At 40.9% G+C, this 24,050-nt stretch overlaps 1 protein-coding gene across 2 annotated transcripts in view; it reads right to left on the bottom strand.

Annotated features, from left to right (window-relative positions):
• PLXNB2 (plexin B2) overlaps positions 1 to 24,050 on the bottom strand; it is a 252,062-nt gene that overhangs the window by 77,049 nt on the left and 150,963 nt on the right. For both annotated transcript variants that reach the window (XM_005146097.3, XM_031046334.2), the window contains exon 5: positions 1,550 to 2,659. In XM_005146097.3, the coding sequence (XP_005146154.2) occupies positions 1,550 to 2,647 (1,098 nt within the window). In that variant the 5' untranslated portion in view covers positions 2,648 to 2,659. The remainder of the gene's footprint in view (positions 1 to 1,549; positions 2,660 to 24,050) is intronic.

Raw genomic sequence — 24,050 nt, 5'->3', positions numbered from 1 at the left:
TGCTGCTCTCCATAGAAATGCAACCCACTGGCAACTGTCTCGTGAGCTTCAACACATTCCCCCTTCACTATACTTTAAGCTTGAACTGCAGGGAGTGCCACCAGAAGGAAGTTCATTCGCACCTTGCCTTTGCTGCTATATTTGGTAACAAGACTGTCTTTCTGATCTGAAAACTGCACCTCCTTTTTGCTGGAAGCCATGGCCATTCCACTTGTCACACTCGGGACTCCTGTGTTTCATGCTTAGCTCAGATGCAGGGTACTGTATTTACACTGGTGTTTGGAAGCAAAAAGTGTTCTTTTGGCTTTCTAGCAGTGCTAGTGACCTACTGTGTGGGTGATGGTTCTGCTTTCATGAGAAGAAGGATTATGGGTCAATACCAACATAAGGTATTCTCATACTCCATCTTCAGCTATTTTCAGCTGCTTATGCAAGTGTGTACCTTGCTCAGACTGGGGAATTGAGACATTCTCCTAAAAGCTGGCTGAGTTATTTTTAAGATGATTCAGTTCCTCAACCCAGTTTAGGGTTAGCTGCAGTAGCAATGGTATGAACAAATAGTGCTTGAGAGTAGGGTGGTGTGGACAAAACCATCAGTGGGTGTAAACTGGAGCATAGGAGGTTCCATGTGAACATCAGGAAGAACTTCTTTACTGTAAGAGTGACAGAGCACTGGAACAGGTTGCCCAGGGGGGTTGTGGAGTCTCCTACGTTGAAGATATTCAAGGCCTGCCTGGACAAGTTCCTGTGTGATGTACTCTAGGTTACCCTGCTCTTGCAGGGGGATTGGACTAGATGATCTTTCGAGGTCCCTTCCAACCCTTGGCATTCTGGGATTCTGTGATCATAAAGTCAACGAAGATGCTGAAGGCTGCCTCCCAGAGGCAGTAAATTGAAAATAGCTGTAAATTGAAAATCAGTATCTGGAGGGTTATAACAGTGTCCTCCAAAAACGTTACAGCCAAGGTAGTGACAAGTGTAAAAAAATGGCCATCATGCTATGGAAGTATTTTGAGCCAGAGCAAAATAGTAACAGCACTTGAATATAAGAAATGTGTATTTCCATATATTTCCATGTGTTTCTGTATATCTGAAAAATCAAATCCAAATGAGAAACAAGACCGAACTCCATATATCAACTACGAGATTCTTAATACCATTTAAAATATTTTAAATACATTGGCTGAAATCAGAATTGTCTGTAATGATCATTTGGAAGCTGATCATGGGCATAACAGATCACTGCATTTAACTCAGTAATTTCCATACCAGAAGGAACTTTTTAAAAGAAATGCATTTATGAAACCAATATTCATCTTTCAGAAGACACAAAATGTTTTTTAAAAGACTCAAAATTATTACTATCTTGCCACTTCTTGCTTGACCTGTTCTGCCACCCCCAACCACATTCCACTACTACAGTAAATTCAGATATTGATTTTTCAGTCATGTGATTTGACTATAGTTTAGCTCAAAGCCAACCCAAAAAATACAGTTGTATAGTTTCCTGTAATTCTAACACAGATTATAACACTGATATTGATATTACCAGTCCATGTGATGCACACGGGTTTTCTGCTGAAAAAAGTTTGTAAAATGAGCTGGTGTTCTTTTTAGTGTAGCAGTCGTTCCGGTTTTTTTCCATCTTTTCATTGATGTGCCGCAAGGAAAAGACACACATGGCAGATTTTAGAGAGCCGCTATCTTTGTTTACTTTGCTGAAGAGTGCAAGAAGAACTTTGTCATCTGAGAAAGCATCTGTAGTTTGTCTCTGCTGAGCCATGCTCTCAGCCAGCTCTTCTCCGGGAGTAGTGACGTAAGCAGAATGACAGTGATCATAGGCACCATCATCATCCTTGCAACCCAAGTCCATTTCAAAGTAGGAATAATAATGGGCATCATCTTTGCACAGGCGTGCAATCAGTGTGCGGTTATTGACGGGCTGTTTCTCTTGCTGGTTAAAAATAAAATAAACATAATTTTTGTCCTCAAAGACTGCCACAAATTGTTGTGTGCTTGATGAGTGATAAGCTGACTTAACAGCTGCTGAGTCTGTATACATTTCAAAAATGTCTTTCCCATCCCTGTCATAGAGCTGCCGAGTGCTGATTATTATTCCATTATCATTTGGTCCATTCCCTTTCCCAACAAAAAGCACTCGGTCGTTATTCAAGGAAGTGATCAATCCCACAGTTGATACATTCTCATCGTTGCTTGCTACAAAGGATTTTTCTCCACTACTGTCTACATAATACTTCTCTTTGCTAATGTCTTCTAGATCTCTGATGGCACAGATTCCCTTGAAAAGGCTTCCACACACCACAATTGTTTTATCCGCCTTGTTCAGCAACAGTAATTTGTTATAATTGTCAGTCAGGACTGCTTCTTTACATTGATTTTCATCAATGGGAGGTGTGCACTTTTTGTTGTCCTTTCTTGGACCTGTTTCTACAAATCTTATTACTTCCAGGTTTTCTGTAAGCTGATACAGAGCATTTACCACTCCCAAGTAGATTATCCCAGTGTCATTGTCCACTGTTAGATGATTTAGCTCTGTAGCACTCTGAAAAAATTTAAGTTCCTCATTTCTGGATAAGGTGATGCAAAAACAGCTCCAAATGCTCAGTGTCCAGATCCATAAAGCCATTTCTATTAATACCTAAAAAGGGAAAGAAAATAAGAATGTGAAACATATATATATTAAAAAAAATACACAAAATTCAGCAACATGACTTTTTTTTCTTCTTTGCTTTCAGACACAAATATGCTTATGTGTGTGTGGACAACATGAAGATTATGGAAAACCTAAAACCCTGTTAATTGCCTAGCAATTTAATATGTTGGGGAAGGATTAAACAAAGTCATATGTCTAAATGACTATCATATAACCAATTAGATAATCAATCCTGTGCTAAAGCACAATGAGAATAGACAAACTGAAGCAACACAGAGTGCCAAGAAGTGGTGGTACTTCTCCAGGCAGCTTCATACTGTGTGAATTAGTTATTGCTGACATCTTAAAAACAAGTTGGGGAATCTCAGTGTTTCATGTGGCTCCCCCTTAACGGAGGGGGAAACTTTGCATAAAAATGCTTGAGAGATTTGATGTTGCAGGACTTTCCCCAGAAAGGAAAAAATTTTGACTCCAAGTAAGTCTGCATCTGGCTGCTGATTCTCCTTGAGAAGGTGTTACACAAATCCTTCATCAATGTAAAGCTGGAAGATGTTAGAGCCCCTAATATTTGCCTTTGGCCTCTGGTATACATTACAGCCCAACATTCCAATTCACTAGAGTACTGACACGTCCTAGTTTCAAATCTGCCTTAAGAACATCACCTAGAGCTTTATGGGATTAAGATTCTGTTACTGGGTTTGTTCTTTGCTTTTTCTCCCCAAGCAGATCACCTGGCTGCTTGAAATGAGACAAAACCTTCTGTAACTTGTAATAAGATCTAATTTTAACCTGAAAAGTTAAATGAGGAGGCTTCTTAAGCACAGAACATTTTGTCAGTGTTTTCTGCAAGTGTTTAGTTCTGAGAATTGAAAGAGAAGGTGGCATGTTTGAACACACCAATTTCAGGGGAAAAAGGATAAACACTGTTTGGAGGAAGTACTGAAAACCAAATATGATCCACAGTATTTTCATTTTCAAAGTTAACCACGTGACTCTGGAGTCTGATGAGGAAAGTACCTGTAAACTTAAAGGAAATCTCAAGATAAATCTGAAAATATCTGGAATTGTGAATAGAAAGGATAAAGAACACCCCAAAACCAAAAAATTAACCAACTGAAAAAAACAAGAGAAATATTTAACAAAGTAAGCTAACAGCAAAAGCCTTGTAGGAGGAGGAGAAGAGCATAGAATGCCAAAACAAGAGATAAAAAGGAACCATAGTCCTGTATCAGCTACAACCTCTGTTTTGGCAGCAGTAATAGACTCTGGTGGGATGTGAAAAGGGATTGCCTGAATAATCATTTATGCTGGATAACTAAGGTTAAACATCAACAACCAGGCTGCAAAACCATGAACAGGGAGAGAAGGATACTTGTGAGCAGAAGTCATCTGCCAGCTCCCGAAATGACCCCAGCATTGCCAGCAATGCAGAAAGACAACTCCTACCCTCTAATGTTGACTGCACTTTGCTCCTCTACAGAGAAAGTGTGTGTGCAACAGTGAGAACTCCATTTCTAAAAGCAGAGTGATTCTAACTTCTAAAACCCAAAAAACTTAGTAAATATAAGTCAATACAGTAACGAAGACAAAATAAAAGGCTAACTTCAACCTTGTTTTGCTAAAGCTCTTATCATGTACAAAACTAAGGAGGTAACTTTAAAACAAGGTCAGAGAAGAGAGAGTACATTACTGACAGCACAAGCCCAACTTTTTAATGATAGTTGACCTCATATGACAGTGACCAAGAAAAGACTAAGAATTATAACGCATTCTTCAGACACACGGACTCCAGCTCATGCCTTGCAACACAGTGAAGTGTTGGACCTCTCTACAACAACCTTAGACCTGCTCTAAGGAAGCCAGACGAATTCCGATATTTTCTGTCAGAAACACCCTTTTCTCCCTGCTCCCAAGGACCTCAATTTTCCCAACAAGCTTTGATCCCAGTTTACATCTCTGTGGCTAAATTGTATATCATAATGCATGTCACCTAGTTTCAAATAATTTCCCTTACAGTTATCTGCAATGAAATAAACAGCTTGACATACTACTGCAGTGCTGTTTCATAACAGTTTTACCATTCTCCTGTCTATTGCAGAGATTTACTTGGCCCTGTTTTTCCCACAAGGCAATTATTGTCAGATTATTATAACCTCTATTCTCAGTAAAGAAAAAAGACGTAAATAGCTTTACTTATAAAATATGCCTTGAATGAATGAAAAGTAATTTATTATACCTCAATTTCTGTATTCAGTTCACCCCCATGTCCATTTACATCAGTGGATTAGAAACATATTTTGTCCATTTGAGGCACCCAGGGCACAGAGACTGCACTCACAATACACCTGCCTTTGTCCCACAGGCAGAACAAAGAGTTGCTGGCTTATGCCAGAGCCAGAATGTAAGAAAAAGTACATTTTGCACCTCTAAAGCAGACTCTTAAAGGAGTAATTAATCCCTCTCTACAAAAATACGTAATGCTTCCTCCCTACTATTTTCTGCCTTGTTTACTTATCAAATTTATAACTTAAATTATTCGGAACCACAGACATTCGCCATTAATGCTGTCTTCCCTTCTTCCTTTTTTCCTCTTTTTTGTTGGCATTAACTCCCTTCCACCACAGTATCCTGCCAAACCCCATCAGATTATCTCAGACCTCCATGCAAGGTTAACAATTCTTCATTTTCCACATAACATATTAGTTTCATCACCCACCCCCCTTCCAAAGCAAACACTAAACAACATTTAAATATGCTATGGAAAAGATCCAGAATCAAATTCCCATCCACTTCTCAGACACTAGGCTTAAGGAAAGCAAAAGCAAACAAAATGGAATGAGGTGCATTACAACCACAGGTCATTCTCACCTGATCTTAACTGGAATGTAGCAGCTGGAGGAATCCTGTACTGACCAGCTGATGTGGTAGGAACAACAGGACTGCTATTAACACAGGTGTGCTACTAAGTTGGGTGTTATAGAAATGTATAAAGGAACAGTTTCCTGCTGGGAAAAACTTCTGTTTTAAATGTACAAGTCCTCAAAACAAAAGTGAAAATGAGAAAGAAGCCCAGGCTGGAGCATGAAATCCAAGATATTCAACACATGGATTTCAAATGACTTAATCACACACTTTAAAATACACATGGGTCTGTGTGGCTTACTCAGAGTCATGCCCTGGTCCTGAGAACCGACACACTCTCTGGCCTCAGTTTAAGTTTAGTTTTAAGCCCTTTCTCAGACTCAGGATAAAAGAAGACACAATTTGTTTTCTGTCTCTCAAATTCATCTTCATCCTGCCTCTATAATTAGAATTACATCAAGATTACCTGAATTGCAAAGTCATTTTCCCTTTTTCATCATTGCTTTCTTGATCCCTTCCACCATCTTAAAACATACTCCTGATTTCTTCTGATTCATATCTCCTTTCTCAAGTAACAAGTGATAGGACAAGAGGAAACGGCCTCAAGATGCACCAACAGAGCTTTAGACTGGCTATTAGGAAACATTTCTTCACCAAAAGGGTTTTCAAGCATTGGAACAGGCTGCCCAGGGAAGTGGTGGAGTCACCATGCCTGGAGGTATCTAAAAGATGTGTAGATATGCACTTAGGGACATGGTTTAGTGGTGGACTTGGCAGCCTTATTTTAACAGTTGGACTCAATCATCTTAAAGGTCTTTTCCAATCTAAAGGATTCTATGTTTCTATGATATACCTTACACACAGGTGGATGTGATTTTGAAGAGTATCCTAGAAGGAGTGCAGTAATAGTAAATATAGTCTTAAAGCATGAAAAACTTATAAAAATGTGCATGTTGGAATAGATGCGATTTAAAACAAGTGTTATTCCCAAAATGATGGACTAGAAAATCTTCAGTGAAGGAATAATCTTACCAGTTTAGCTCCAGTGGTGTTTTTGCAGACTTGTTCTTCACAAACCATATATATATACTGAGTTAAACTGTTACCTCATCTCATCCAGACAAAGTTTTGTTACTTGAAATTCTGGATCTAGATACAACACTTCTACCAAGAGAGGCAGATACTGATACACTTTAAGTGATGCAGAGAACTGTGGTTCTCCCTGCACACTTTGCCTTCCTCAGGGAGATGCCAAAAGATACAAAAGACCTTTAAGCTGGAAAAAAATGGTAAGAAAATTGAATCCCTGCAACTTAGAAAAGATAAAAATCCAAAGAATGCACCTAAATGGCACAGATATTTGTGGAAAGAGGAATGAAAGCATTTTCTACCTCATTTTGAGTAATTTTGCTGTTACTGATAGGTTTTTGCTCTTACTGATAGCTTCTGATAGGTTTCCCACAAGTCAGAAATAATTCAGCTTTCATTTTTAAGCTCAAAGGAATTCAGAACGGAAACCTTTTGGATTTCCAATCTTCTACTTCTGTGAGAACTGTAGGTAAACGTGAGCCCTTTCCTCCCCAGCTGCAGCTTTTTCCTAAAACCAATGAACAATTTAGCTTGCTGGTTCAAGAAAGAGATCACTTGGAAAAACACTCTGCAGGATTCAAACTAGTTTCCTAAGAGCATGGCTACATGCTGGAAATGCTTTGGAGAGAGAACAACTCTCTGCACATTATGCCATATGTCCAAAATTGGTTTAGTAGAACCACCAAGAGCAGTGATCATTGTGATGGGTGTCCATCCCTTTAGTTGTGATGGTTTGCTGTTAGCAGGTGGGATCTGCTGGCCAGTGAGCTGTGGGAGGTCACTTTGTGGAGACTAAAAGTCCAGTACCCATTCCTCTGGAAGCTGTAATAGCCTGTATTGCTCAGTCAGAAAAGAAGTAACTTTCCTTCCCTTTTGCTGCTCCTAGAAACACAATTTGTTAAGATATAGCGCATCTTTGTATGGTACAAACTATTCCATCTGGTCAAACGGCTGGAAAAGTGGCAAAAAAATGGGCAAATAATGATTTTATTCCAGATGTGGAAGACAAAAATTTTCTTGCTTTCACAAGGCATATTCTCAATTGTTCTTATTTCTCTATTTAATTGTCAATAATATAAAGTTTCTTTTTTAATATGTGTAATAGTAAAATTGATATGGATCTTCTTTTACAAGAACTGGTTGCAAATTAAGGAAATAATGACTGTTACTCCTGCAGTCCTTGTGCATTCTGCATGTGTTTTCTCCGCAGTCCCTGAATAAAACAAATAGAAGACATACGAAACCACAAATTCAGGTTACTGAAAACCAGAGTTTCCTATACCATGGTTTCATCCAGCAAGAGCCAGCTATGGTGGGTTGACTCTGGCTGGATGTCAGGTGCCCTCCAAAGCTGCCCTATCCCTGTCCTCCTCAGTGAGACAGGGGGAGAAAAGCACAAAGAAAAGCTTGTGGGTTGAGATAAGGACAGGGAGAGATCACACACCCTTTACTGTCATGGGCAAAACAGTCTCAGCATGGGAAATTAGTTTAGTTTATCACCAACCAAGTCAGTAGGGTAATGAGAAATAAAACCTGAATCTTAAAACACCTTTCCTTCATCCCTCCCTTCTTTCTCAGCTCACCTTTACTCCCTGTTTTCTCTACTTTCCCCCTTCCCCCAACAGCTACACAGATTCAATACACCAATACCATGGTTTCATTTGCCAAGAATGAGCTGCTCCAAAGAGGCGGAAATCTATCTCTCATGCCTGCAACATCAGCAGAGGCCAATGGTGGCTGGGAGACGAGCATGCACTGGAATGGTCCCCTGGGAAAGAGGCATGGGCAAGAAGATCCTTACATCACTCTGGAGACTCTCATCTTTCAGAAGATCTGAGGTATCAGCAGCAAAAAGAGCTCAGATAACTCACTCCCTGAGCGAGCCCATTAACTCAAGTAGACACTGAGGCTTCCCACCACCTGGCTAGCTGGGAGCCCAAGGGCAAAGGGGCACATTTAAAAGGATGAGGCAGTGTTGCAAGAGCAAGGCCACCCAAAGAGACTTTTAAGGACTTTACTTGACCTTTACTTACAAGGTCATCCCCATCAAGCTTCCCACAAAGGCAGATGCTGAGTTTTGAGAATCCATGTCACCAATCATTTACCAAAGATCACCAAACCTTGCTCAAGTCCCACAGTTACCAAGTAGGTAAGGAGAGGATTAAACAGGGGATCTCATTCAGCTATAATATCTCTGGCAACTATATTGAAACAGTACAAATGGGCCAGCAACCCAAACAGAAAAGTTTTCCTGTCCCACCTTGGAAAAGGTTTCTCCAGGCGTTGCAACTGAATTAACAGCTGAGGAGCTAAGCTGCTTTTCCTGGCAGGACCTGTATCCACCAGTGCCTCCATGCCAAGGACTCTCATGAACTTGGTGCAAAATGGCCAGGGTTGAGTCAAAAGTTGAAGAGAGGCAAGCAGCTAGTAAATTCAGAGTTGGCACTAATAATTGTGTCATTAGCTTCAAGCTAAATTAATAACGCTATTGGTAGGCTGAATCAAAACCTTTCATCTGTGCACATCTGATCCAGATCCAAATTCAGAAGCAGAGGGAGCAACATGAGTCTTAATTTTTCAACTAGGAGTCACTCAAAAGAGCATTAACAGGTAATGAGACTCACAAAATGCATACTTACATATTTTGTGATCGCATTCAAGAATTTCCAATAAAGTGATGTCTGTGCAACATCAGCAGGTAAACAAAAAAGGTACTTTGCAGATTTATATGCACTTAGAAGCAGAGCCATGCTACCCAAGCTGAACTGTAATGAATTCCTTGGTTTACTGCAGCCAGACCTGGCAGCGTTTTGATTTTGAAAATCTTTTACACCACAGGTCCTGCCTCAGTCCAAGGGTGAGGTTTTGCTGCTCTTAGGAAACAAGACAAAAATCCTCTGAAGTGAAAGTACCTGCAAGAATTCGCAGTGCCAAGTAGCTTAAAAACGTCAATAAAAATAGCTGCTGTGGAAAGATCTCATTCCACAGCATTAGCTACCAGCAATTACAGAGTATAAACCACTCTGAGCCACAGCTGCTTATGCCAGAAAGGTCTCTTCAAATCCTAATTTTTATCATTGTATTTTTTGTTACAAAGACAAACATTGATATTATCATTTCAAACAAGAGGGCTGCATCAGCCCCACTGATGCAGGGAGGAGCACAGACAAAGAAGAGAAATGCCACAGAAGCAGACCTGCATTCCTGCCTTCCTGGACCACACTTCCCATTCGGTTTGGGCTTCTACATTCATCCCTTCATCTTTTCTGCATTCCCTCAGTAGAAATGAAGCACCCATTTTAATAAGGCCTTGTTTTCTCAGTGTTACAAAGATGTAGTTATCTGCAAGAAAAAGCAGCTGAGTAACATGTTTAACAGCAAGCAGCTGACTCTGCAGGAATCTGAACCCACAGAACCTCCTCTTTGACCCACTTCATGGTTTTGTTAAACCATACAGTTTCCTAACTAACAAAAATCTGGGGTTTTATTTTTTTTCCAAGCTCATTGAGCACTAAGCACAGTGATTCCCTATGCAGCTTCCAGCTGCATCAGTCTGCTGTTGGCACAGGACCACAGGCGCCTCCAGACACTCCCAAAGTATTCTACAGATACTTTTGCATTACCTGACCCTATAAATGACCAAATCTAATTTGGGCTGAAGTGTAAACACCTGCTGTAAGGTCTCAGCTGCCCAAGCTTTGAGGGGGGATGGCTCCCTGCAGGAACCACCGTGCAAGGCAGCCACAGCAGATAGTGGGGGTGCCCCATGCAAGCCCTGGGTTATTCTACCCCTTTTCAACTCAGGAAAACTGGTTTGTTTTCTTTGAGCTGGGGGATCTGCAGAAAATGAGAATGATTCTGGAGCATGAGGAGGAAAACCCAAGGAGTTAGGATAGCTTTAATTCGCTGGCTTTCCCTGCACTGATAAGTATATTGCAGCACAAGGAAAAAAATGCATTTATACTGATAGTAAAAGGACTCTGTGTCACCAGCTCCAAGCTACAACAATGAATCGCTTGTTTTCAGTGCTAAGGTCATCTTCAAGGACTGGTTTGGGACTTCCCCTGGAAGAAATAAGAAAGGAGGCGGAATTTTTTTCCAGTGTGGGGGAATCTGAGCATAACCATGTGGAAACAAACGCAAACTATTCTGGCTCTTTCCTTGCCAGAACCAGTTCTCCCTTGTAATTAACCATTAATCACAAACACAAAAAATGATCAAATCAAAAGGACATTTGGAACATGTGTGAAGCTTTACTTTCCCTACCACTTGCACAAGTGGGACTTGAGAGGTCTCAGGCAGGTGATCCATCCCACCCTCAGAACAAAAGCACCAAACCATGCTCTGGATGTCCAACACAGCCACAGCCTTTTGCAGCAGTCCCAGCCCACTCCAGCAGCAGCTCCAACCTTCATGTACCCCTTGCTGAGCTGAGTGCCGTGAGAGGAGATCTGGAAACAGCCCGGGATTTCCTTGCTGTGATACAGCTGTACAGGACAGCACACAGACCTTGAAAGCTAAGCAGCACTTCAGCACGAGGCAGAGCTAGAAATTTTTCCCTCCTGTTACATTATAATATTATAGGGCTTAATAGAAGAATCATGTATAAGCTGCAATGATAACACTGTATGAAATCTATGCCATAAACCAGTGGGATAAATCAATTTTGAAACATAAATCAATGAAATGCAAATATGGCAAGTATTCAGAAAGCTCTGACAACAACATCCTTTCCCTCTAAGTCTACCTCTCACTTGGTAGTGTTTGCTCTGTGATTCCCTACCTCATCATCATTCTTTCTGCGTATTCTTCCATTTCTCCTGATTTTGTTTTCCCATTTGGGCTTAATAGATTCCTGTGTTCATTTTAATGTGGATATCTGGCTGTGCCAGTGATCTATCCAGAACTTCTGAGAAGTGAGAGAGAAGCTCTATGAAAATCGGAAGATGTCAGTCACACTAAGTGGAATATTATGATATCTTTTGTGCTTAGGCAGCTGATAATGCAAGCCACAAAGAGAGAAAGGCAGAAGAGGATGGGGAAAATTCTTGAAATGGAAAACTTATTGAATGTTGGGAGCCAAGAAACACATAGCTGAGGAATGGAGAATTTTCCTGGCTTCTGCTGCTGGAGGTAAATTGCAGGGTTTTGTCTGGTTCATCTTTCTTGAAATCCTTTAAATGTTAGTTTGGACCATTTGAACATCCATGGTGGTGGTGCTCATTTTGACTGTTCTGAGATTCAAGCGTGTGGGTTTATTTTTTTCTCTGTGCCCTTCAAATTAATGTTCATGAGTTTTAAAAAGCCCTTTTATTTTTTCTCCCTTACGCATCTTTTCACATCTTCTTACAGCTCCTCTCCCCCCAACTTCTTTTCTTTTTTGCTCAGGCACAGCCTCCAAGTTTCTTCTCCTGAGGCTCCTGCTACTACAGCTTGAATACTCTCATGGAGAGTCTCTGATGACAAAGCAGAATGTAGAATGGAAAAGGGAAAAAAAAAAGAGAGCAAGAACCTCAGGTGATTTGTCAGACCTCTGTGGGGAGCTCAGACATGCTCACTGCCTCACTGACTTCCTACCTCTCTTCAAACCTTATCTAGAAACACCTTTTGTTACTTGACTGCTTTTTCCTCTCCTTTTGTTTCCTCCTGCTTTTTCAGAGGAAAGAAAAATACAGCAAGACATACTTAACTTCATGGCATCTGCTGATTTGACATACTCAGTGTTCACTCCAGCTTGGGGAGGAGGAGAGAAGGCATGTGCAGAAGAGATGGTACTGGGTGAACTGGTGTCCTGCCACAGAAAGCCAAGAAGAGAAAGCAGTATATGGTACAGGTGAAACAGCACAGAAGAAACAACCAACTGGGGTGGCTGTTTCTGCTCACAGACAGATAACTCCTGCAGCTGAGAAGGGAGAGGGAAGAAGATGGGGAGACGCATGACGAGAGGGTAGATAGAGCCTGGAAAAGCAGAAGAGAGGTGGAGCAAGAAAGGGCATGTGGTAAATATTTGGAGTGGTTTTTAAGGTGATGGGGAGATAAGTGAAACAGAATCCCCAAGAAAGAGGCCTTGCAGGAAACTGAACCTGCTAAAATAAATACCATAGGTAGTGTAAAGGGTTAAGCACCACAGATGCAAACAAATATAGAACAGGCTGTGTGTTACCAAGTCACATTTGATTGCACTTATTCATTTATCCATTATGGCTTTTGGCTGCCGCAGGCGAGAAAAGACAAAGCAGAATTGCAGCATTTTGACTTGTGTTTACCTTTTCCTGTTTGGTTGGGGTTTTTGTTTTTCATTCTTTCAAATAAATACATGAGGCTCATCTAAATGAATGGAGTGTCCCTGGCTCTAACAGAGCAGCGCCAGCTAGCACTGATTCAATCTGCCCAGACAGACACTGCGCACTCCTGTGTTTCTATTCATTGTATTCCACAATAAATTTATATAATCAGTTAACCAGTAATTGGCACAAACCTGACAGCAACACCTACCTGTGCCTGTCTATTTAAGGGTTGTCAGCAAAAGCATTATAAAATCCCCTTTTAATGGATGCATAACACAGTCATAAAATGTGTTTTCCTAGCTTCAAAACTGCCCAACTCTATTTAATCTCCAGGAGCACTTTATTTCAAAAAAGGAGCATGTGTGATGAAAATATTTCACTGGCTATTTCACACCAGTCCCTCCAAAACAGAGCTCCTTCATTTACAAGTACGCAGCCATGCTGAACAAAATACTACCACCTCTACAGACCGTCTCTAATGCACATGGGACAGATGTGAGTAAAACCAGACGATGCATAGGTGGGCTCAGGACCTACTCCAACGGAACCTGTCAACCAGACCAGGAGCTCTTCATGGCCTGTGTTGAGAGCTCTGACAGGATTTAGGTGATTCATAAACTTGCAGAGACAGTTAGAATGGTTTGGGCTGGAAGGGACCTTAAAGATCAACCAGTTCCAACTCCCCTGCCATGGGCAGGGACACCTTTTGCTACACCAGGTTGCTCAAAGCCCCATCCAACCTGGCCTTGAACACTGACAGGTTTGGGGCAGCCATGGCTTCTCTGGGAAACCTGTGCCAGGGCCACACCACCCTCACAGGGAAGAATTTCTTTCTTATGTCCAATCTAATCCTAACCTCTTTCAGTTCAAAACTGTTGTTCCTTGTCCTGTCATTACAAGCCCTGCTGAAAAGTGTCTCTCTATCTTTCTTGTTAGTCCCCTCTAAGTACTGGATAGGGATCCCCTATGCTGGGTGCAATTTTTACTTGGAAATGCTGCTGTCCAGTATGTGCACATACATATATGATCTCTTCATCTCTGCCCTGAAGAAAACCACAGGCCTAAGTCCCAGAATTTGTCCCTAGAATTACTGGTTCAAGATTTACAATTTTCTTCTGTCTCCTCAAAGGCTTTCAAGAACCACAAGTTGTGCTCCTAAAGATCAGAGTATGCAATTTGAGATGCATGGAAGGAAATAGCTACAGACAAGCAGACCTGCCCTTCCACTCCTATCAGTAACAACCCACATTTTGAGCTATTTATTTATCTGGCTGCTGATTTTGCAACCAAACTATTCTCAAATAGTATTTTAAGCTAAAACAACTGCAGACTCAGAAATGTATCTTTAAAGAAAAAAAAGGACACACACACACAAGCACAACTGTTTGCACTGTAAATAGAGCATCTGGTTTCAGTTTCCTAACACTAAGAGTTGACTCTTCCTACAAGTTGGTAACTCTAAACACTCTCTGTCCTTGATTGATGAGCTGGGTTAACCATGCTCAAATAAAGGAGTGGTATTTGTCATGCTTTTGGCAGCACAGTGTGTCTTTAACCTGTTGCTTAAATAAGTGCTGCCAAGGCATCCCTATGAAAAAGCACACCACAAAAGAGGCAAACCCACGAGTAAAGTCATGCAAACTCTTACTACTTTCTTACCAGAGAGGCTGCAGGACAAGCTGGGCACAATGTTTACTTCACACACAGTCCTGCTCATGGCAACCCCATTTCCTGGCCCCATTTCTTTTTGATGTTTGAATAAACACGAAAGTGTGCCCTGTGCAATGGCCAATGTCAACAAATGGAAAAGACGTCTCCACCAACTCTACTGGCTTCCCACAGACCTGACATAAAATTCCAGGTCTGGTCCTAGTGAGGCCACTCCTCAGTGTTGCAGCCTCTGCTGTTGCAGAGCACGGCAGAATTCTGGTTGTAACAAAACGGGTTTCTTCCGTGTGTTTGTAGTAGGGCAGAGAGCGCACTGCAAGGCTGCTTGGCAGCTGTTGGGAACATTTTTCTCACTGGTAAGAGCATTTGGACACATGAGTTAGTAGAGCCAATAAGGGCCAGCTATATTATACGAGGTGAATAGAGAGCAGTGTAAATCCTTCTCCTTGCATGACCAGTTTCATCCCACAATCCTAATTATTCAAGCAGCCTCCAAAGGCTTCTGTTGGGCAGCCTTCTTCACGCATCTTCTGAGCTCTTAAGCTAAATGTTTTTTTTTTATGGCAGCCACTGATGTGGTTAAAAGGTCTAATCCAAGTACATTTTACAATGCTCGCTTTGTATGCGGAGTACTTGGGTATATATATTTCAAATTTGAATTTACAGAGGCCATTCAATGTATTTAGAAATTCTGTCCACTAGATAAACTCTAAATTCAAACCTGAACACTTTCTACAGGAGAATATACATCTAGGAAAGTCTTCGAACACGATCACCATGCATAAGCACTTTTAACTGTTTGAAAGCAAATAAGCCGAAAATTTATAGGGGTACATTAAGACATAACATTTATAGTGCTGATGTGTATGGATAATAGGAAATATGCCACAAAGCATGATGTCATTGAAAACAGAATGTGCATTCCCCTGCAAACAACTGAAGGACACTCAGAAGTATAGTATTTTATATATGTATATTCTGAAGCATTCATTTGGATAGCCTTACATCCAAGTAACCAGAATGCACAGCTTAGTTGTTTCAGGAGCACTTCTGATTCTACATGTGGTATGTAAAAGAAAGAACAAATTACTACTGCAACAGCCAAAGGCTGCAAGTTTTTCTTCAGGCTGCATATTTCATGAGAGAAGACCTTCTATAGACTCAAGTAAAAAGGAACATTTTTATGGGCTAGTTTACCCCGTAAAATATTCTCCCTAATCCTTGTGAAAATATATTTCATGACAATTCTTCTGCCTGAAAGCATTTTTGCAGACAACTCTGAACATTTCTATCACATTTTATTAGCTTTGAGCTGATCTAATTTCACTAATTTTCATCAGGTTTATTAGGATCTGTCTAGATACCAGGTTTGTAAAGTTGATCCAGTTTTATATAAAACCCTCAAACTGGTACATTTTCATTTCCCAAGCACACATCTATCTTCATCTGCATCTTGTAAAGTACTAAGTGCCTTCTTGGCTCTTAATTAACTAGAAGCAATGACCTATGCATCAGGTAGTAATAGCACCCAATTAGTGGAAATGTATAATGCTTGTAAAGTCTTATCAGACACATCATAGTAGAGAGATATTTGCCCATTCATGCTTCATAACCTGTGTGTGATATATCAGCAATCTGTAGCCATGACAGAATACTAGCACAAGACTAACAATTCCTACCCCTTGGCCTCATCTTTCCAATGTGAATTTCTAAAGACATTCAGACGGTAATATATTGTGCATTTATGACTGCCATCAGAATGTTGTATCTCCAAGCTTTAAATATTCCTACCATCGAGCTTATTACAGTAGGATAACCATGGAGGTTTGTTAAACATGCAAGGCTAGAACCTGTGGGGCAAAAGAAGGCTTTGAAGTGTTGGAAACTCCTCTGTGGAAGAGTTCGCCCTTCCAAAACAAAGCTGGAAATCAGTCCCAGAGGCCAGAAATCTAATTTCAACATCTGGAAATCACATTATGACTGAGTCCTCAACAAGAGACAAATTTCCAATAGCTTTTTGCTGCAGGTGTACAGAGTCTATGGAGTCACATCAGAGGAAGCTTCACTCTGAGACTAAATGACTTCTATACCCTACAATGCTTTGCAAATGCAAAAATTCGTTAATACAACCTACCGTCAAATAACTATACACCATCTCCCACAGAAAACAGCAGGAGTTGCAAATGTGTATCTGAGCACACACTTCTCTCACTAGCTTTCTATAGGACTTGAACGGTGATATAACAGAAAGCCAGTAGGACACTCAAACTTGTTATTTTCCGTTTGTTTGATGGGGGAAAAGCAAGCATGAATTTTAACTGACAGATATCAAAAAATTAATTACTAAAATACTGAGATAGGAAGATGACTGAGATGATGAAGATCATTCTTCAAGTATCTCTGAAATCTGTGACTGCTTGCTCTGAGAATTCAAATAACAGCATCTTGAACTCTGGACTAGTTCTGTATCAGCATTTGTAGAAAGCTGAAGTTCATTCAGGCTGACTACACTGCAATTTGATATAGGTAACATGACTGGCAAGTGAACTCCTGATATTGATTCAAAGAAAGATGGCACAGAAAAGAGATGGTGCCAAAAGATCAAACCATGCTGGACAAAGGTCTCAAGCGAGAAGGCTACTTCACCAGGAAGCTGAGCAAGTAGAGGATGCTTCAGTCTCCAGGCTGCAACACTGGAACACAGTCTTTTTATTCGTTTGCAAAGGATGTGTGGCACATGGATGAAAAACATTACAAAAATAAGAACTTATCTCATGGCTAGATTCAAAAAACCAAAATACGCACCCAGACAGCGCCAGTAGATTGCTAAAATTAGCCATGGTATTAAACTTTCCTTAAAGTGTTGGGTAAACATCTTCAGGCAGAAAATTCATAGGCATTTCAGACAGAAATGTGTTTCTCCACATACTTTTCAAACCGGAGTGCCTGTGAAGGACAGTCACTGCCCTTTGGCTGGTCCCTGCCCACAGTAACTAAGGGAGGGTCTGAAGTCCATCACCTCCAGCTCTGCTACCTCGTGGGGAGGAAAATGGAGCCAGGACTCTGCTGCTCGCTCTGGCCTCCATCTCTGCCACCACATTAGCTTCACAGTAACATGGTGGCCAGGATTCCCATGCAGGCAAAACAAGGAGTTTTAACAACGCACTGTTGATTTCAGGCCTAACCATACACAATCATTAAAAAGTGGTAAGCAAGAGTACTTACTGCTTCCATGCATTTAGAAAGAACCATGGTTGTACAGCAGGGAAACCATCATGCAGATTAGTCCACATTGCCCACTATATGCCCAGTCAGCCTATTCTCCCTGCTAACTTGAAGTCTGAAAGTACCCTCTGTTACCAAAATGCCAGCAAATTCTCATACACTCTCACCCACTGATTTTAGTGAAAGTATAAACTGCCTTTAGAGAAAAAAGACTTTTTTAGTCCCAGCACTCATAGATTTGCACTGCTTTTCCTATAGTGTGATATCTAGCAGGTTGCAAAAGTACACAGTTAAATGAGCATGCTTGTTTAGGTTTCAGCTTTGTCTATACTTATTTGTCGCATTTGCTTTTTAAATGAGGTTATGAAATAAGGCACTTAAATACTTTTAAGTCAATACTTAAAATTTAGATTTGTTTAGTCTGAGTATAAATATTTATTTAGACATAGTTAGGCTTATGTCAAATAAGAGTATTCAGCAAAAGTGATATAATCGTTCAGTAACGTTAAACTAACTTGGGAATTCAGGTGAGCCTTTGAAAAGTAAAAGCATTAATAGGGCACAGAGATTTGCAGAAAAGAATGGAACAAGAATGTGGTGAGATGAAGTAATTTACTTTTCAACTCTCTTGAAAAACTGGCCAACCTCTGGACCCTCCCCCCTCGTACAGCCACCCAGAGGACACAGCTATAGGGAAACTGCCTGCAATGTGGAATGGGGATAAGAATGGCTTGTGTTGGGTGTATTTGTTATTGCATTAAGTAATTGATCCCTGATGCTAATGAGAGTAACCCTGATGGGATTCAAATACCCCAGACATTAATGAAGTCTCTCTTACTTTCTGGCAGTGGATTTAAACTGTCTTTGCACCCACTGCACTATGCCTTCAGCAAGAGAGGCGGTGGTTTAATATTAAAGCCCTGCAAGTGTTCAAACTGAGGAGGTTATAATTCAAGGAGCAAAGCAAGGTCACCTTGCTCATGTCACCAGTATGTGAAGCCTGCTCACTGCCACAGGAAGAGCCAGGGGAGGGGATGGGTTCCTGCCTCCATACACAAAAGACAACACCACAAGACATCTACACCACTGATTTCAGAGGTCACTGCTTGATCTGAGTACATCTGGAAAAAATGCACCAGCTCCATTAGGTGATTAAACAAACATCTCCCCCCTCAAAAATAGCTCTGCTCAGCAGGACCACTGTTTGCTTATTTGAAAAAGCTCCTCAGCTTGTAATGTCTTTCTCATATCCTTCCAGTCTAGGAAGTCTAAGAACCGCTGACAAAGCAGTCTCCATACTTTGTGTTAAACGGCCGATTTCACTGTACCAGGGACATGAAACACCAGAGTCTCAACCAAAGAGCCACATCCCCAGTCCCTCCCACACAGCAAGCACAGTTAATAGAGCTTGATGAAGTGCACTGAGTATTGTAATGATGACATATATATAACATTTTATTAAGGTTTGTATTAGCCTTTAAGCAGCAGTGTGACAGGGAAATAAAAAAATCCACTAGGAAGAGCCAACCTTTATCTAGAAGAGACAGTGGTCCTTATCCCCTCCAGCACTGTGTCAGGACGGGATGGCCATAAACCTGTGGCAGATGCTTATGGAGAAACTTCTTAATTTCTAGCACAAACCAGGCTTTTATGTGTTCTGGAGTACTGTAACAATACTCATATACAACTCCCACAGTTGTCTAGGTAGCCTGACAAGGATCAGCACTTTTATTAATAACACTTCGTTTAAACTTACTGGAACTTCTATTTGATTTATGAAGTGTTTTTCAAACTTCAGAGTGATTTACAGAAAATCACTATGATCTGCTCATAGGACTTGCTTCACTCAGCCCTGAATGAGTCGGGTGACACAGTACCTATTGTCCTACCACCCCCAACCCTGCCCACCATCTTTTGACATATGACCTTGTCCAATTAAATAAACAGAGCAATTTAGATAAGGCAGAAGGTAATTATTAGGGCTGGATGGTGGCCAGCTCACTGAAGCACAAGTACCATTCTTTGGAAAAAGCTTGATGCTGTTTAGCAAAGTTTAATGACTGGAAGCTTTCAAGAGCTTTGCGTTGTACTGCATCCAGCGATGAAGCATCCAAGTGTATGGGGCTCACTTTAAACCACAGTGGGTGACAGTGGTGAGGTCTTGGGCAAGACCACTTCTTTCAAAAAGATGTTTGGAAATAAATGGCTTTCTAGCACATTCCTTCCACCTACATTCCACCTACATCTTAACTGGACCCTATTTATCCTAGAATAGGTAAATATGGAATCAGTTGCCACTTTCACATCATCTTGTTTCCTTTCATTCTGGGGAATTGCCAAATCCCATTTCTTATGGAAGGATTTGGTTTTCACTGTCCCTGACTTATTTGCCAGGGTTTTGGGTGGTTTTTTTTTTTCAATAGAAGGCAGAGAAAGAATAAAGAGGATGACAACGCAATCATAGTGAGAGCTAACGCAGAAATAAGACATTTCCTTTCTCTGTATTTAAACTCATCTTTTTTCCATATAAACATGAGATTTACCACATGGTCATTTCCCGCTAAGGTTCTCAAGTGAGCCTGTGCCAGTACTCCCCCATCCCACCCACCCAAAGGACTTCATTACGAAAAATCCCTGACCTCTTCCAGAGAGAACAGGATGCAGCAAGAATGAATGAAATATTTGTAAGGGCCTCATCCCCTCTGAGTGTCCTTTCAAGTCTCAGCCACCAGTTGGCCCTACACTGAGCTTTTTGTTCCTGGCATGTCTGAAGGAGGTCATAGTATCATAGGTCTGAGTATTAGTTTAGCCTACTCTGGCAAGTCATTCTTCAAGTGTTTTTAGCCCACCTAATTGCATTGAAACTTTTATATTCAACCTGCTGGAGTTAAAACCCCCTTCTAATGTTGTTAATTTGGGCAGGACACCAGATTTAGAGAATTGTGGAATGGTTTGGGTTGGAAGGAACCTTCAAAGATCACCTAATCTAGTCCAGCTCCCTGCCATAAGCAGGGGTATTGTTCACTAGATCAAGTTGCTCAAACCCCATCCAATCTGACTTAGCACGCTTCCAGGGATGGGGCATCCACTTTTCTGGGCAACCTGTTCCAGTGCCTCATCACTCTAACAGAAAAAGAATTTCTTCATTTGCCCAGTCTAAACATAACATCTTTAACCAGTGCCCCCTGTCCTGCCACTACAGGCCCTAACAAAAGTCTTTCTCCATCTTTTTTATAATCCCCCTTTATATACTGAAAAGCCACACTAAGGTCTCCCCAGAGCCTTCTCCAGGCTGAACAACACCAACTCCCAGCTCTTCTTAGGAGAGGTGTTCCAGTCCTCTGACCATTTTTGTGGCCTTCCTCTGGACCTGCTCTAACAGGTCCATATACTTCTACACTGGGAGCCCCAGAGCTGGACACAGGACACCAGGTGGGCTACGTTTTGAATGATGCTTCCTCTTTTCTGGTAGCCTCCTCAAGCCACTTTTCATTCCTGTTCCTGGCAGTTCAAAAAACCACCCACTGACCTTATGATTCCAGCCTCCCAGTTGCGTCCAAAGGTTGAACCCTCCCTGCCCCTTCTCACAACCTTCCTCCTTATACACTGAACACAAATATATAAGGTGTTTAATTTTTGTACTCCTGCTGAGGACAGAGGAAGGAAGCAAGACAAAGGAAAGATGGAAGCTGCTGCAAGCACACCATGCCTGTCCTGCAGCCCTGGCTTCTGCCAGGTTCTGGCCTTTGTTCTGGCCCTGTGCTACACAGCTTCAGACAATCACGATTTCTATATTGTGGTAAGACCCAGAGACTCCAGTGGGATTCAAACACAGAAAACAGCCCAGTGCAAGGTGTGCAGCCTAACCCAGCTTGCTCATGACTGACAAGCAACCACCACATGCCTCACCCCTGCTGAAATGCTCCTTGGTACTAGATTTCCCCAGACACATGTTCTGTTTACATGTCACCTAATGACACCCCAGTATGAACAAAGAGCTCCCTCAAGAAGGTGGAGAAAAAGAAGTCCAGTTCTGACTCTCCAAATCATTTTGGTAAACTTCTTTCCTTCCCCTTCAGGTATGGTTTGAAGTAATTACAGAGACGCTTCCTGTTCAAATAAGCAGCTCTTTCCTGTCCATTGTCACACCTCAAGGAGAATGCTATTTAGGCAATGTAGGTACTATTAAGATTTGAGATTCCGTCCAATTAAACACCGATACAGGAGGAAAATTATCCTTTTAACAGATTACTAACAGCACACTGGTTTCTGTTGTCCACATGGGATCTTGAAAATTGACTGGTTGCATGGAGCTCAACATTTTATACTACTTCAGTGCAGAAATGGAGCAGAATTAGGAAACAATTATTGATAAGTATGCAACTGTGGCACCATAAAAGCCCCATAGGTATGACCAATCTGAGGAGAAAGAAATGTAAAAAACCAGCTTTCACATTTTTCCTTTTTTTAACTTGTTTGCACAGTTGGAAATTCATTCCCTGCTGTTTCATATTTCCTATACTGATTAAAAGTGTTACCTACTGCATTATTCTCTTCAAGGCCTGGATTTGCTAGGTGAATGCATCATTAGGAACAACAGGGTCTGAGGTTGGGAAACGGGGCTGAACTGAAGAATTCTTTCACTAAATGAGCTGCAAAATGTATTTTTCCAATAGCTTTCATACACGACAGAAATTGCTTTTCCACATCAAAGTCAAGATACATTCAAATAATGAGTTAGGCAAGAACCTCAAGGATAAGACATTTACATTTCTTAGGAACAAATGGACTTCTAACAAACAACACAGGGCATTAATCCTGGTCAGCACCAAAACCAGGTTTTCTGGGAAAGCTTCTGAAGATATTTTTGCTCTCTTTTCTCTGTACAGCCCTCAGGAGCCGGCAGAATCAAGTACTGCATGCCTCAAGAGAGCTATACATCTCAGCAGAGGGAAGGAATCAGAAGCTCCTTTGAGCTAAATGTCTCACTTTCTCATCTAGGAGAAACTTTTCTATAAAGCAACAATAGTCTTACCATTATTTTATTAATTATGCTTTAGAGGTGAAAGAAACAAGCTGGTTCTCTACTAGTTTTTTTCTGCCTGATAGAGGTAAGCAGTAAATAACCGTTCCATTAGCTTGCTTAGAAAAGTAAACAATCTAATTTTAGTCTGAATGGCAGAAGAAGATAAATACATTGTATTTGATTAATGCTGATGCTAGAAGTTGTAGTAGGAAGTCAGCAGTTCTTAAAACTTTGTTCATGTTCAGATTCCATGAGTTTCCAAATCATTTTATCCTGTTTACATTATGCATTTTGTCAGAGAGGTGACCTACATAACCTCCATACTTTTCTTCTAGAGTTACAGTTAAAAAATAGGGCTTGGGTACAACATTTCTTGACTTATGGCATCCCTGCCAACTGCATTTGGAGTTCAGGGGCTGCTTAGAACCACATCAACACCAGTAAGTACTTTTTTTTAACACTGTTTAAAATGTCTTATCTCGATGAAATCTTGGAAATGAAATTCTTGCAAAATGCACAAATAAGCTTTTTTTCAGTCCTATTTTAAAAATTTGAACTTTAAACACAAACCCCATAATAACCCATGAACTTTGTTTTTCTTCAATTGGTCTTAAAGAGTGCTGGACTCTTTGGCCGGCATTTACAGGAATGTTTCAACACCTCTTCATCTGCTGAAATTCTGCTCTCTATGAATAGTTTAAAATATGTGGCATCACTTATAATTTTACTGCTTCTTTCAAAAAGGCATTTATGAGTTTATTTAATTAACTGGTCTTGGAGGGAAATTGGACAATTTATTCCATGTGAACAGTTACATGTTGAAATATACCATTCTTAGCCCTATAATGTCAAAAAATGGAAGTAGCTTTCCTAAAGTTTGTCATACCAGAGTGCACTTCTGATAACTTTTGGCTATGTATACTATTAATTTCCTACTTTTTTCCCCACAAAATCCCCCAAATTCTGGATTCTATAGAAGCTGAACTACCTTTACCCTGCCAGCACTCAGCAGTTGCACTCTTTTTCTCCTGCTCAAGCCTGTCTGGGAACCTCAGACTAAACATTATTATACTTAATTCCAGTAAAAACTGAATCCAGATTTCAAGCACTTAAACACGGCAATGGGGATCTCTGCACTTAGATGCAGAGATCTTCTATATTCAGGAAGAAATGCACACCCTTGGCTGGAGGGAGTGGAGGATGGAAGCACGTGGATAAC

Source organism: Melopsittacus undulatus, chromosome 5, assembly GCF_012275295.1.
Source record: "Melopsittacus undulatus isolate bMelUnd1 chromosome 5, bMelUnd1.mat.Z, whole genome shotgun sequence".
NCBI lineage: Eukaryota > Metazoa > Chordata > Aves > Psittaciformes > Psittaculidae > Melopsittacus > Melopsittacus undulatus.
Note: the sequence above shows the minus strand (reverse complement) of the source record. Positions and strands in the feature narration are given on the sequence as shown.